At 35.8% G+C, this 16508-nt stretch overlaps 1 protein-coding gene across 6 annotated transcripts; it reads right to left on the minus strand.

Annotated features, from left to right (window-relative positions):
- Positions 1–1207: 1207 nt before the first annotated feature.
- On the minus strand, positions 1208–16101 carry SPATA22 (spermatogenesis associated 22). Of its 6 annotated transcripts, none has more exons than XM_061390712.1 (10): positions 16017–16034; positions 15221–15299; positions 14539–14628; positions 13338–13466; positions 9782–9842; positions 9554–9649; positions 7793–8135; positions 6663–6795; positions 4156–4253; positions 1208–1532 (listed from the first exon to the last, which is right to left on the minus strand). In XM_061390712.1, the coding sequence occupies exons 3-10, from the start codon at positions 14579–14581 to the stop codon at positions 1341–1343; spliced, it is 1095 nt and encodes a 364-aa protein (XP_061246696.1). In that variant the 5' UTR covers positions 14582–14628; positions 15221–15299; positions 16017–16034; the 3' UTR covers positions 1208–1340. The 6 variants fall into 6 exon arrangements, with proteins under 6 accessions (XP_061246696.1, XP_061246694.1, XP_061246695.1 ...); XM_061390710.1 differs by having other exon boundaries at positions 14539–14656; positions 16017–16033; XM_061390711.1 differs by lacking the exon at positions 15221–15299 and having other exon boundaries at positions 16017–16101.
- Between the last annotated feature and the right edge of the window lie 407 nt (positions 16102–16508).

Consider the following 16508-nt stretch of genomic DNA (forward strand, 5'->3'; position numbering starts at 1 on the left):
GGAAGCTAACTACCATGTCATGAGGACTCTTAAGCAGCCCTTTGGAAGGCCCCCACAGTAAGGTGCATCCTCTTTCCAACAGCAAGAACCCACCTGGCAATCATGTGCATGAGCCACCTTGGAAATGAATCCTCCTAAGAAACCCAAGCCAGAGCTGCCCAACCAAGCCACTTCATAAATCTTGGCCTACTGAAACTGTGAGATGCTTGTTGTTTAAAGCCACTGATTTGGTGGGCAATTGGTTATGCAACAATAGATAACTAATACATGTTTAAGGCTTTATAATATTTGATAAAACTATCTTCTACTATTCTTTTTCAGAGTATTCCTGACTAGTCTCATTTTCTTATATACATAACTTTTATTATTCATTTGGCTAATGTGTGTGTGTTTGGTTTTGTATACAGAAAGAAAAAAATTACATGTTACAAATTAATCTTAGAAAAATCAACATCTTTGTCTTTCTATCCAAGAAAATGATGTTATTTCTCCATTTGTCCAAGTCTTCTTTTGTGTCCCTCATTAGAAGGTATTCTAAAGTTTTGTTCATATTTTTCCACATTTATTACTTAGTATTGGTTAGTCTTAGATATTTTTTAAATGGTATCATTATCCAGTTTACACTCTAATAATGGTTCAGATCATATATATAACATCTACTAATGATTTCTGCATATTAAGTTTTCTATTCCGGTGCCTTACCAAATTATGTCATTTTATAGTAGTTCCTTAGTTGATTTTCTTAGGTTTTCCATATATACAACAGTATCATCTACCAATAGCAATATTTATTATTTCTCTTTTATTTCCCAATTATTTCTATTTTATCTAACAATATTCTATGGGTCCCAGAATATAAATCCCATAAATTCAGAGACTTTTGTTACTTTGTTAACTGCTTTGTTACAAACAAGGACATGAAATAGTGCTTCGCATAGAGTATTTGCCCACTAAATATTTGAATTAAATGAACTGCATAGTCTAGCAACTCCAGTATAATGCTCAATAACAGTCCTGACAGTGGGCACCTGGTCTTGTTCTTAACTTCAGTGGGAATGTCTGACTCAAATGTATTATTTTCTCATATTGTTAGTATCTACCTATTCCTATTCTTTTGAGCATTTTTATCTGAAATGGTTTTTTAACTTTAGCAAATCCACCACTTTTGTAAAAACAGTAAAATTATTTTTCAAAAATTCTTCCCACATTTAAAAGGATTTAAATATTTTAATTCAACAAGTGAAACACAAAACAGTAGCCAAAAAAACCATGGAGATGATAATTTAAACAATAACAGGAAAATGCTTAATTTATACTATTTAAACTTCCTTCATCACTACTTAAACTTCATTCATTACACTAGTATAATATCTCATTTCAGCATCTACAATTTTAACAAATGCTTGGAAAGTTTTTTGTTCAGAGGCAGATGCTGGTCTGACAGAAACACATTTAAAAATATTCTTTTTCTGGTCGTAGTTTCCAACACATCTATGAACTCGGCCTCTAATCAGTCTGGGAAGTTCACGATCCTGTTTTTCAAAAAATAAATATCGATAAAGTTAATTATTACTCCATTTGAATTTAAATTTTTTTAAACTAATAATATGATCAACTAAATACGAATCACTACAAAATGCCGTTACTTCCCTTATGTCATTTAGGGCCCCCCTGCTGACGAGACATAATAGCTAGGCATAAATGGATGCCCTGTTACAGAAGAAAGACCTTCATTTGGGTAGGGCTTCTTACAAGCAAGTGAGCTGCTGCTTCTTAAACAACTGAATAATTCCCAATATATCAGCACATGAATACTCACTTCTATTAGACTGCCAGAGTTCCTCTTTCAGTAGATGGCAGACAAGCTAGTTCAGATCAACTTTCCCACTAAAACCAATTAGAATAGCTGGATGGAATAATTATTTTAAAATATCCTCCCAGAAATCAGAGAGATACCAACGGCAGTGAGGAACTGCAGAGACCCTAACTAGGGGGAGGACAGAAGTCCAGAATGGGCCTGATATCTGGGGATACCTTCCCCCTCTGAGGTAACTGCTGATCACAATCAAGGCAGTTTAAGAGTCTAATAAACTGAGCAGAGCTTCTATGGGTTTATAGGGCTAGGAGAAAAAATGGAGTCCAAGGTTCCCCAAAGAAAAGAGATTCTGGAACCATACCACCCCCACCCCAGGCTTAGGGTTGGGAGATTCAAAAGAGCTATGTCCTAAGAGAACTCATAAGCCAGGAAAAGACAAGCCAGCTCCAAAACCTCTCAGTCAAACCACAGGGTATGAGAAGATTTGCAATACACATAATAGACCAAGAACTTGTAGTCAGAACAGATTTTTCAAAAATTCCTACAAATCAATAGACAAATAATTTATTAGAAAAAAATTATAAAAGACCTGAACAGACTTGTCAGAAGAATGTATCTCACTGGCCAGTAAACAACAAAAGTGCTGAACCTCAATTAGTCACCAGGGAATTGGAGAGAAATGAGATAGCACTAAACTGACCCACTGGAATGGCTAAATTAAAAAAGACTGACAGTACTAAATGTTGATAAGAATGAAGAAAAACTACAACTCTCCTATGCTGATTGAGTTCATAAACTCTTATAACCCTCTAGAAATTTCTTTGGCAACAACTCTATGTAGAACATACACATGCACTACAATTCAGCAATTTTATTTCTAGGTATATACACAATAGAAAGGCATGCATGTGCACACCAAGAATGTTCACAGGGTATTACTCATAATAACAAAAGAAACTGGAAATCACCAAAAGACATCCATAACAGTAGAACAGAAAATCAAATTGTGCTATATTTGTATCACATAGAAACATAAATAAATGAACTTTAGCTACATGCAACAACACAGCTGAATCTTACAACATTTCACTGAGTGAAAGAGATCAGACATATCATATGATACTATTTATAGAAAGTTCAAAAACAAGCAGAATTAACTTATGATATTAAAAGTCACAATAGTTGTTACGTTAATGCAGAAAACAGAGGTAGTGAATGAGAACAGGCACAAGGAAACATAGGGTGAAAGCAATGTTCTATTTCTTAACTTTGGTTATGTTCACTTCTGTGGTAACTTCATAGAATTGTACAGCTTTTCTGTATATGATATGCTTTAATAAAAATCTTTTTAGACTAGAGAAAAATAATGAGCATCAAAGATATTCTAAAAATAACATTCAATTACTATTTCTTGTCATCTGCTATGTGTTAGATGCTATGCATTCATATATTCTATAACCTAATATCCAAAACAACCTTTCAAAGTGGGAATTAGTCTCAATTTACTGATTAGAAAACTGATGCACAGGAAGTGTAACCAACTCACTCAAGGTCATAAAGCTAGTGAATGGTGGGGTACAAACTGGAATCCAAGTGAGATTTCAGAATTAAGCTCAATTTCAGATCTAATACCAAACTCTTTTACAAAGTATGTAAGTTGTATAAGGTTTCCATTCTCCTTTGTTACCAAGCCTCTTCCCTACATCCCAGCCCACTGTTTCTGCCTTCCCCCAAAACGACTACCCTTAACTTACCCTGTCACTTACTAACCGTACACCCTGGTAATTGTAAACTGTTTGCAGTTTCCTGAACAATCTAGGCTTTGTCAGTGCTTCATGTCTTTACACGAGCTGCTCCCTCAGTTTAGAATGCATTCCTCTCACTTCTTCCCCTACTTTCCAACACTGTGGCTTAATTTATTAGACCTTATATATCTAAGGTCAGATAAGTTACTACATTCTTCAAAAAGCTTTTGCTGATCTCACCTATCCTCCCTATCTACTTCTATAGAACCATGCACACATCTCTGTCATACCACTTATTATGTAAGTGTAATATTTATGTGTCTGTCTCTCTACCTGAGATTATAAACTCTGAGAGAAAGGGCCATTTACCACTTATATTCCACTTTGCACCCCTGCATCTAGCATAGCCCCCATAACATAGTAAGCTCTCCATATCAGTTGAGCAAATAAGCAATTTTAACACCAGAATTGAACCAAACAAAATGTCAAAAGCACTACTAGTTAACAGAATTTCTACTACAGTGAAATTATAGACTGCATTTCTAAGTTTTGTTGGCATAGGCTTTGCAAAGAATACTTAAAACAAATACTCACTATTTCATAAAATACACATGGCAGAGTATGTTTCCCATCTCTCATAAGAAAAGTTTTTGAACAGTATGGGCCAGGTCTAACAGCTGAGTCGAGAACAGCTAAGCAACATTGAAATAGAGGGGGAAAAAATTAGTGCTGGTAAAACGCAAATAAAATTTAACAAAGAGAAGTTGATATTTAACCATTCCCATACCAATCTCTCATAGTTTTATTTATACAATACTAAGAAAACATTTTAAAAGGGAAAGATATTCTGAAACCGTTTTATTCTAAGGAAAACAAAATTTCTGACTCTCTCCAACTCGGGAACTGACTATATAACAAAAATATAACTGACAATAATTGGCCATCTGAAATTTTCTCCTTTGTTGTTTGTGTGTTTTTATATTTCTAGTTTTTTGGCCACGCTGTGTAGCATGCGGGATCCTAGTTTCTTGACCAGGGATCAAACCTGTGCCCATACAGCGGAAGAACGGTGTCTTAACCACTGGACCACCAGGAAATCCCTGAAGTTTTGTGAATGTGTTTGATGCAGTGGTTACATCCTCAGACTAATCTACTACATACTACATAACACACATAACAGTGTGTGTGTTAGTTGCTCAGTCATGTCCAACTCTTTGAGACCCCACAGACTGTAGCCTGCCAGGCTCCTCTGTCCATAGAATTCTCCAGGCAAGAATACTGGAGTGGATTGCCATTTCCTTCTCCAGGGGATATTTCCGATCCAAGGATTGAACCCAGGTCTCCTGCACTGCAGGCAGATTCTTTACTGTCTGAGTCACCAGGGAAGTCCACATATTAAATACACACATATAATACATAAACATCATGATTTAATGAAGAAAAAACACTGAATTAGCATCAGAAGTCATGCAATTGAGTCTCAGCTCTTCAACTTACTAAACTGAAAAAACTTAAACCTCTTTCAAATTTGTTTCATTTATAAAATTCAAATGATAATTCAAGCTTAATCTTAAGAGTGAGTGAGTGAAGTCGCTCAGTCATGTCCGACTCTTTGCAACCCCATGGACTGTAGCCCACCAGGCTCCTCCATCCATGGGATTCTCCAGGCAAGAGTATTGGAGTGGGCTGCCATTTCCTAGTCACTATCAAGTGAGACCACTATTCATTCCTTTAATAGCCATCTATTGGGTACTGATAGTAAACACTTGTTGTTTTGAGGTCAATCTCCACTTCCCCTAATAATACCCAGATTTTCCTTTAGGAAATTTCCCTTATGCCATCCTTAGCTATATGATTTGGATTAGATGTGTCCCCACCTCCAGACCCAGGAGTGACCTGAGACTAATGTAAGCCAGTCTGTGTATCCCCTTCCCCAGCTACAGAGTTCAGAGTGACAGTGAGAGTCTTGCTGCCCAGTCAGAAACGTTGACATGCAAAGGGTCATTTGCTAGTTTCTGGAAAAGAGCAACCAGAAGAAACTATCAAAGAATGTGACGATGTGGTGTAAAGAAGAATGTATGGTATAGAGAACTTTGATAATCCTCTTAATATCATAAGGGAAGAGTCAGAAGCTGCTGGAAAGACCATAACTGGAGCCTCAGAATGAAGCTAACACTGTGACAGGACAGAAAGATGGTTAAATCTCAAAAACATAATGCCAGATGAAAATGTAAACTCTACAGTTTAAAACACACAAAAACAATAAATAAATATATATAAATTTATGAAATCAGATGTACAGAGCAAAATTATAAAAGCATGGAAAGGCAAGATACCATAGTGACTGTATCTAGAGAAGAATAAAAACAGATGGGGTGTTCAAACACATCTATAAGATAAGATATGTGGATATTTATTATAGTCTCTGTACTTTTCTGTATGCTTAAAATATTTCATAATTTAAATTGAATATTTTATTTAAACTATGGAAAGAAATGTTTTGAATCTCTACTTGTTGTTTATCTCTTTATTCTAAGTAAAATTAAATTCCAGAAATTCTATAAAACTCTCCTCCCTTTTGAATATTAATTCAGAAAACCGTAGGGATAAGTTAATTGTTGGGTGTTTACTCATATCAATCAAGGATTCTTCGCAAATGTTCTTTTAGGATATGTAATTTATAATTTAATTTACACAGAAATTGCTACTGGATTTAGGGTAATATAGTAGAAAGAATACTTTGAGAATAAGGAGACTTGGTCCCTAGATTTATTTTTGCTGCTAACTTAGTGATTTTTAGTCAAGTCTATTTTAATTATTTGCCTCATTTCCTCACCTACTTCAAGGGTTGAGCTAGATTACTTGTAAGACTCTGTCCAGTTTTAACATTACAAATTAGAATAATATTAGCATGAATAACCAAGTTCATCTTAAGTCACACAAATCAATGAAGACACCGGAACTGAAGAAAATCCTAAAAAACCATCATCTCCTTTTGTAAAGTTTTATTTTTCTTTAAGAACCCCTAGGTATTCCTAGTAATCATTCAAAATGATTGTCCAAATGATATAACTGAAGTATTTTTGAAGTAGTACACCTACCTAATATTTCAAAAAGAAGTACAGTTTTCTGTACATGTTCACGCCAGTACTTCATGCTTTCAATAACTGCAGATATAATTCTTAAAGAATTATCTTTTTCCCTAAGCTTTAACTGATATGATGAGGCTTCCTTCTGAAAAAAACACAGCAGTAGAAAAACCTGTCATTTTTTTCATCATATTCATTCACTTTCTATGTAAAGATTCTAGGTCCGTATAACAGGCAAAAGTGCAAAATATGTTAATATACTATGTAAAATATGTAAAAAAGAACTACTGAAAATTTTAGTACAGTTACTCCCCTAAATTAAAAGCATCATTAGTACTTTATAAAGGAGAAGAAACTAGAATACATTTGGAGATAATTAAGATTTTTTCTTTTTATCTCTTATTTTACATGAGCATTCATTTACTCATTCATTTGTTGATTCTTTAAATATTTTTAAAGTATCTTGTGCCAATTCTGTGACAAACACAGGTAAGTCAAATACAGTTTCTCTTCCTAACGTGCTCACACTGAGGGAATCCAGACACGTTTATTCATTTATTCCAAAAGCAGTTATTGGCACCTACCATGTGCCAGACATAGCTAATGAGGAAACAATACTGAAGATAGACAACCTATCTACCTTCACAGATTTTACAGTCTAATAGGGGATTCAGAAGATTAATAAAGATATAATAGAATGTCAAAAATTGATATATTCTGTGCATTTTAAAAAAACAGGATAAAAGGATAAAAAGAGACAGGGATTATTATTTTAAATAGGCTGTTGACAGAGGAATAAGGGAATAGTGAGTGTAAAGGCCTTGAGATAGGAATGTTTTGGCACTTTAAAAAATCAACTAAGAGCAGGATGGCCAAGATTGTGGAGTAGGAAGACCCTGAGCTCACATCCTCTCATGGGTACAACAAAATTACATTTATTTATAGAGCAGCCATTCACAACCTTTAAGAAAACATACTGGATAAAAACATCATCTACTCCAGTAGAACTGGCTATTTGTGCTAATCCAGTAATGTATGACATGGAAGTGATTTCAAATGCTCTTATCTCTGTAACTTTCTAAATACTTATCTCACATTTTTTAATTGAAATACAAAAATGCAAGTAATATTGACAAGTTTACCTTGAGGGTGTTTACTTCTTGAAAACCATCCAACATTTTTTTCTTAAATTGATTTTGTTGAAAATTGGGCTTAAATGCCTGCAATGTGCTGTTTTTGTCTAGACTTCTCATTGTGGAGCCAGGTATTTCTGATGACTTTGTCTGTCTGAGTGCTTCACTTTCTCTTTGGTTAGGTAAGTTAGTAGATTCAGATACTCTTAATTGTTTCTGCTGCTGAGCTCCCAAATTAATTGGACCTGAATTTATTCCATTATTTGTCATTAGATTTCTTCTTTTGCACTGAGGCTTAAAATCATTTTTATCCCAAGTTTTTAAACTGGTATTTTTGTTGCCATCTCTGTAGCTGTAATAGTATTTTTAAAAATTGGTATCAGTTTTGTTTCTATATACTTTTTCTTAACTAAGAGAAAATTATTAATTATTTAATTTGCATTTATATGGTAATTTGTACTACTTTGTAACTACTTTGCAACTACTGACCAGTTAGATATTCTAAACACATCATCACAGCAACCCTAAAATATATTAAGCCTCTCTTTTCAGGTGAGGAAACAGAATCTTAAGGAGGAAGTAACTTGCCAAAGTCACATAGCAAGTTACTGACAATCCAAAATCCAGAGAACCCAACTCAAAGTCAAGTGCCAAAGAATTTATTTTTAAACTATACAAGAATATATAAGTAGAAAGATTTTTTTTCAGTGCAGTAAGATTTTGAGTATGTTTGCTTCCTTTTTTGTACATTTATTTTTAAGTTTTCTACAAAATAAATTTTTCAAAAGTTAAACTATGGCTTGTCAGTGATTTTAAATCACAAAGAAAATAGATATAGGCAGGGTGGATAGCTGTCTGATTAGAAATTTTGTACTTTTACTTAATAGCTTAAAAGTCTTACTTATGAATTTATTTCAGCATTTTACTAGCTTCATTAATTTAAGTGAGTTGTACCTGCCAATCAGAACGTGATGCTAATGAGGCTAAAATTTAAAGTATAATTTCAGAGCAGGCTAGGTAAAAGTTCCACAGGGAAAAAACTAACCTAAGTCACAAATATCTATTTCTGAATATAATTTTCCTAAAAATACCACAAGTACTACAAGAGGGCAAACAATGCAACCCAACCTTGTTAAGGAAAATAATCCAAAACGATTTCAGTAGTTACCACCTAACCAAGAATACTAAAGTCCAATCTAAAAAACAATCCATGTCCTTTTTCTATCTATTCATTTTTTCACATTATTTAGACATTAAACTTGGATACCTCTGACAAGGGCCCTCACCATCTTAACAGATGCTTATGCATTTCGTGCTCCATCTTTCTTTCTTAATTCCATCCTATTTACCTTGAAGCTGACTATCTTACTAGGGTAAGATTGAGCATTCTATTTGGTTCTCAATTTCTAAATATATCCAACATTTAGATACAGTTATTCTTGACTCTTTACCTATTGTCAATTAGACATTAATGACAAAATCATAAATTCATGGTGATAAATATTTAAAGAAATTTCATTATAACATGAAGTATTCTTTGGAAATATAATCAATGCCAAAGTTGTCTATTTTTAAAGTTTTATATAGCATGTTCTCTTCTCTCATAAAACATAGCTAGTATCACTATAGTTAGTTATTAAGTATAGAAATTTCCTAAATGTCAATTCTGTTTATGAAAGGAAGAAAAGATAGAGGAGGAGAGAAGGGAGTAAAGGAGGAGATGGGACGGAGAAGAAGAAACAGAATAAGAAAAATCTTAAGTAGACTCACCTCCAATCACTCTTGCTGCTCCCAGCATTTGATTGAATAGGTTTAGATAGAGAATCTTGACTTCTCAGGGAATTAGAAACTGAATGTGGTATTTGCCTTTCAAGGAAATATATCTTATTAACTATTAATAATTTGTTCCCCAATTGAGAAATATAAAATATACACAGAAGACTAACATCAATCAGTAACAGACACATGCATTTATTGGTACACATTTTTTTCACATACCCCGTGTTCACTGTTTTTGTTAAAGGAGGCAACTCCGGATTCACAGCTTCCCAGGCCCAATCTCAAAAGATATAAGTAACACAGGTAAGGGTAAGTTAGGTAGTGTTTGGGGGAAATAATTCTTTCATATTAAATTAGTATGTGGGGGAGGCAACCGAAAGCCTGAAGGAGAAAAAAACTTGAATATGTGGACATGTTCTTTGAAAGTACTTTGTTGTGGAATTAGTCACAGTGTGTCTTACTAATTTTTTTAGATATCTCCCTTTCCCACTGTATTCCAAGCAAGGTATTTAATCTGTATATCTTCCATAGTCAATCCTAGTAAAGTATCTTACACTTTGTAACATAAATTTCAGTGTAATCAGTGTTTCTTAATCCCAACCCAACAGCAAGAAATACATCAAAACCCAGAAAATATACACACACAGCATGTGTGTGTGTGTGTATGTGAGTGCCTGTGTGTGTTTGAGAGAGAATATAGCAAATTTACCATCTATTCTTTTTCTTACTTACTATGTATATACACTGACATTTTCCATTTTACTCTATTCCATTCTATTTATTTTTTTTAAACACTGGTTATTTCCTAAACTACTAATGGATCAAGAAGAAAAATTGAAAAACATTGATCTAGTCCTCTCTCTTACCCATGATAAGATATTTTGTTGTATCTCTGACAGATAGTAATCCTGGTCAGAGCTTGAAAAGTTCAGTACTTCAGGATTATGTACATTTACCTATGCAGCAACTCAAATGGTTATTTTTCAAGATTATCTGTCATTCATGCTACTTATAAAATATTTTAAATAGAGGAGAATTTTTTTAAATAGCAGCAGATTACCAGATAAATGCCCACTTTCACATATCCACAAGAATTTTTTAACCTTTTATCTATAAAAATGAGAATAATATGAAATTCATACTTTCAATTCCTCAAATGTGGAAGAAAACAAAATAACTATAGATTTAAAATTAGATTAAGGTCTACTGTTGCACACTGGATGAAATTAATAAGTACTGGCATATATATATTAAAGGATTTTTAAATTCTAGTTGCAGAAAATCCTGTTAAAGCATTTTAAATGTGCTGCCGCAAAATGTAAATGTATATAACCAGCAGGTACCAAGTATATTTCAGAATATCTGACTGTCCATGCCTTCTTCCAAACAGAAGTAAAAAGTAAGTAAACATTAAGATCTCCCAGGACAAACCACCACAGCTAATTATTTCAGAGATGAGAGGCCTAACCATAAGGTTAAATTAAAGAATGAAACTAGAACACTCTAACACCATACACAAAAATAAACTCAAAATGGATTAAAGATCTAAATGTAAGACCAGAAACTATAAAACTACTAGAGGAAAACATAGGCAAAACACTCTCTGACATAAGTCACAGCAAGATCCTCTATGATCCACCTCCCAGAGTAACAGAAATAAAAGCAAAAGTAAACAAACGGGATCTGCTGCTGCTAAGTCGCTTCAGTCGTGTCCGACTCTGTGCGACCCCAGAGATGACAGCCCACCAGGCTCCCCCGTCCCTGGGATTCTCCAGGCAGGAACACTGGAGTGGGTTGCCATTTCCTTCTCCAAAGCATGAAAGTGAAAAGTGAAAGTGAAAGTGAAGTCGTGTCCGACTCTTAGCGACCCCATGGACTGCAGCCTACCAGGCTCCTCCGTCCATGGGATTTTCCAGGCAAGAGTACTGGAGTGGGGTGCCATTGCCTTCTCCAAAATGGGATCTAATTAAACTTAAAAGCTTTTGCACAATGAACTATAAGCAAGGTGAAAAGACAGCCTTCAGAATGGGAGAAAACAATAGCAAATGAAGCAACTAACAAAGAATTAATCTCAAAAATATACAAGCAGCTCCTGCAGCTCAATTACAGAAAAATAAACGACCCAATCAAAAAATGGGCCAAAGAACTAAACAGACATTTCTCCAAAGAAGACATACAGATGGCTAACAAACACATGAAAAAATGCTCAATATCAGTCATTATCAGAGAAATGCAAATCATAACCACAATGAGGTACCATCTCATGCTGGTCAGAATGGCTGCTATCCAAAAGTCTACAAACAATAAATGCTGGAGAGGGTGTGGAGAAAAGGGAACCCTCTTACACTGTTGGTAGGAAAGCAAACTAGTACAGCCACTAAGGAGAACAGTGTGGAGATTCCTTAAAAAACTGGAAACAGAACTGCCATATGACCCAGCAATCCCACTGCTGGTCATACACACCGAGGAAACCAGAAATGAAAGAGACACGTGTAGCTCAATGTTCACTGCAGCACTGTTTACAACAGCCAGGACATGGAAGCAACCTAGATGTCCGTTGGCAGATGAATGGATAAGAAAGCTGTGGCACATATACACAATGGAATATTACTTGGCTATCAAAAAGAATGCATTTGAATCAGTTCTAATAAGGTGGATGAAACTGGAGCCTATTATACAGAGTGAAGTCAGAAAGAAAAACACCAACACAGTATATTAACACATATATATGGAATCTAGAAAGATGGTAACAATGAACCTATATGCCAGACAGCTAAAGAGACACAGATGTAAATAACAGACTTTTGGACTATGTGGGAGGTGGGGGTGGGATGATTTGAGAGAATAGCATTGAAACATGTATACTACCATATGTGAAATAGATCACCAGTCCAGGTTTGATGCATGACACAGGGTGCTCAGGGCTGGTGCACTGGATGACCCTGAGGGATGGGATGGGGAGGGAGGTGCGAGGGGGGTTCAGGATGGGGAACACATGTACATGGCTGATTCATGTCAATGTATGGCAAAAACCACTACAATATTGTAAAGTAATTAGCCTCCAATTAAAATTAGTTAATTTAAAAAAAATGATTTCAGTGACCTTTTAAAAACATGAGTTGAAGTAAGGCTCACAGTCTCTAGAATTTGAATCAAGAGAAACAGAGGGCAGCCAACCATGGGCTCTGAGAACTAGAACTAAAAGGCTATGTTAACACCCAGAAAAGGCAACTTAGTTCACATACCAGTGGACGCTAAAAGGAAGCCAGTTGGATGAAACAGTGAAAAGTCAACAAATGAAACAAAGCAAAAATTACGTAAGAAGAGAAAAAAAGACTAGGGTCAAGCACAAGAAATTCCTTGGCTTCTACCTTCTTAAGTTCTATTTTCTTCCATTTTTCCTGTGTTCCCATTCATACCCTTATTCCTGAAGCAACTTGAGTTTCTCCATTCTTTACCACCAAATGTTTAAGTCATAATATCTGTATGTGTTTTGTAATAGGAAAAAAAAAACTCTTTCCAGTATAAGTTACTACTTCACTAGAACAAAGGCTCCAGATTTAAGATACCCCATTTAAATGCTAAGTCACCCTTGTAAACAAGGAAACTCTAACTGTTGTGCTGGAATGCTCAGAAAGAGCCAAGTAATCCCTATAACTGGATAGTGGAAAGAAGAAAAAAATACACTTTCTTTCTGTTTCCATTATAATACAGTAGAAATTGCCATTTTCTATAATCCTCTTATTTACTGAGAATTTTCACTTTATTTTCTTACCTGATGGTAGAGGAGGGAAATCATAATTGTCAGAAGCATTACTGATACCTGGATCATTTGTACATGGATTGGATGTTAACGGCTGTCTATTCCTCCTTTTCTGATTGAATAATGGCACAGGCAAACAGCCTAAATTCAAAGTACCAAAAAATTAGTACACAAGAGGCAAACAATCAGACCTAGTTATAGAATAATTATTAGTATATAATAATATACTATTTGAATTTGTCTATTTCTATATGTTACTTTTATATTCATTACAAATATATTTATATAGATTTGGATTTCTTTTTATACTCTTTTAAAGATCCAAAATAGCCTTATCTGTCTCTCTAAAAAATCCCTTCTTGTTCTATGTTACCATCACCTTAATTCCTCTTATTTGGCAGTAATTCGCATCTCCTTCCTCATCCCCCAACCCTTTCCAAACCCACTTTTTGCTTTGTTTACTTCTCTCCTGTGCTTGCTTATCACCATATCAACTGGAAGGAACCCTTTGAGTACAATCGAGGTAAAGGAGAACCAAAATTTGACCTATGCTTTCCAAAATCCTAATCACTCTCTGACTATAGTAGCAGACGCTTTAAGGCCATGGTTCTTTCACTTTAGTTTGACTAAGATTTATCTGTAATTATGCTTAGCATTCCAGTTCCTAGACCCCACTCTCATAAATTTTATTTCAGTAGATTTGCTTTGGAAGTCAAAACTCTGCAATTTCACCAAGAACTCCAGGGGTCTGTAATATATATTTTCTATGGATCATTCTTGAGAATGACTTAGAGTGATGGTAATATACACAATCTCCCTGGCACATAAATATTTCAAATAAGCACAAAACAAATCAATCACACAGGGTTTTAAAGAGCAAATCCAAGAAAAAATCCAGAGCAAATCCAGGAAAGAGAAAATCCAAGAGCAAATCCAGAAACACCTGATTTTACTTACACCTAAGCCAATAAGTGTTTTGTCTTAAGTTATTTCCTTCGACCTAAAAAGAGGCTAGACTATATGTTCATTATTTTTAAAAGTTCCTTCCAAAGTGTTCTATCTATATGTTATACAAACTATATATATATATATATATATATATATATATACACACACACAAAAAGTTGTATCTATATAGGCTATATATATATACACAATGTATATACGCTACATACAAACTACAGAAATTTTAAAAATAAAAGTCAGTCAATACCTGCTGTACTTCGAGTTGAATTTTCATTTAGGTTTCTCTTCATTTCTTTCAATATCAAAGTCTCTAATTTTTATTCTCCAGCACTCCAACCTTAAAACATGAAGTTGTCTGACTAAACCTTCAAAGAAAGAAGGTTTTAGTCAGATACCTCATATTGTATCAACAACAAAATTAAGTGCTCAGCCTAGTAATTACTGAAATTATGGTTTAAAGCTATGACTTCAAACCTGATAAACACTCTACAGAGGCTTTCCCTTTCCAGGTAAGAATTTAAAACATGACACATTTTTTCAAATTAGTTTTGAAGTTAAAACTAGGGTGGCTATAATCTTGTTTCCTAAACATATATGAATTTTCACAGAGTCTACGTAATTTACTTCAGAATCAAGGACCCAACGTGAGAACAATTCTGAATGAGATGTACATAGAGGAAAATGGACCACAATATTGGCAAACATGCTTACAAGGCCAGGGAGGAAACATACACAACTGAACTAGCCATGTGAGAATGTGTTGTCTCACTTTAAAACACCATGCAGATCATGTGCTTTAGTCATTAGTTTGAGATCTCTGGATTATACAATATCAAAGACTAAGGCTTCACTTAATATCCAGAATAATTGTAATGATAAGTTTCAACTCTGTTTCTGTAATTCCAAGTCAAACAAGATCTGTTTTTTACCTTTTACCACAGGATTTCTTTTGTAATTTTTTCCATGTCCAGCCTCATATATTTCAATCTCACTTTAATACACACCTGCCTATTTTGTGAAAAATTAAGATTTAAACCTAAGTAAGATCACTTCCACTCGCAAGGACCACCCCATGAGACAGAGAGACATGAACACTACTGAGAAATAATGCAAATCATACTGGGGTAAATAGCATCAATTATCATTTTTAGAAATAAAATTTGTGAAACATGAGGTTAGGGACTGCCTCGGCTTTGTTTCCACAGCTTAGCCTTGAACCTGGATATAGCAGGCCCTTTAGAGAATATTCCTGACGCCATTCTAGGAAACAAAATAGAAGTTAAGCGACCTTTTCCTAGCCCAGAAATACCAACGCAACACACCTGAAAACTAAAAGGGGCAGCAAGGACTATTACGGTTACTGAGACTTAGGCAAACAAAAGCGCCACATCCTCCCGTAGACTACCGGCCCCGGGGGCAGAAGACCCTGAGGGATTCTCTACCCCTGCTTACAACAGGACCCTAATTATATTCTGGCAGGTGGTGACATAGATGGGCAGAAAGTTTGCTCAATGCGCAAACACCCAAGTACACACCCGCCCCAAAAACCGCTGCCTCAGATCGAGGCCATCGGGCCTACTCGGGCGCCTCGTGGAGAAGAACACAAAGCTCCAGTCAGGGCTCATGTTCTCTTCCAACAATCTCTCCTGACTCGGGAGGGGGGCTGTTTGGTAACTAGGGCTTTCTCTGCTTGGCCTTACTGCCAACACGACGCGTAACTTTAACCTTCAGGTTCCTGGCCTCCGTCAACCGTCGCCCAGCCTCCAGTCAACAACCAGCAGCCTCCTTTCCGCCTCCAAAAAGCCTCGGAACTCGCTCTGTGCGCATGCGCACTTCGCCACGCCCCCTTCGGCGCAGGCGCAGAGGCTATCAGCTGGTTGCGCGGTAATGTGGCGTCCTCACGTCGGTGGACAAGGAGGGAAAAACACGAGCAAGGAAACATGAACGCGCCCCTCCTTGCGTTCTCACACTGTGGGGTACACGGCATAGGGAAGGCTCTGCCTCTTTAGATTTTCACCCATAGAGGGACAAGCCTTTTCTGGTTGCCTGTGGTGCTCAGCCAGTCTTCACCCCAGCTTCGTCTGGAAGTTGGGCCCAGGGCTGGTCACCCAACCCCGTTCCCACACCCCGAGGTCATTTTTTAAGTTCTAGACATCAGTTTGTGAGATGCTGGTGGCTCCCTGAAGTGTGCCTAGAATAGAATAACTCAAGGGCCAT

Source organism: Bos javanicus, chromosome 19 (genome assembly GCF_032452875.1).
Source record: "Bos javanicus breed banteng chromosome 19, ARS-OSU_banteng_1.0, whole genome shotgun sequence".
Classification (NCBI taxonomy): domain Eukaryota; kingdom Metazoa; phylum Chordata; class Mammalia; order Artiodactyla; family Bovidae; genus Bos; species Bos javanicus.

What these genes read in the sequence shown, in the direction of transcription:
- SPATA22 (XM_061390711.1), bottom strand. Translation starts at nt 14,581, where the DNA reads ATGAAGAGAAACCTAAATGAAAATTCAACTCGAAGTACAGCAG. An exon ending in TTTCCCTCCTCTACCATCAG is followed by an intron (nt 9,843 to 13,337) that starts GTAAGAAAATAA and finishes ATATCTTTTGAG; the next exon opens with ATTGGGCCTGGGAAGCTGTG. An exon ending in AAGAAGTAAACACCCTCAAG is followed by an intron (nt 6,796 to 7,792) that starts GTAAACTTGTCA and finishes TGTTTTTTTCAG; the next exon opens with AAGGAAGCCTCATCATATCA.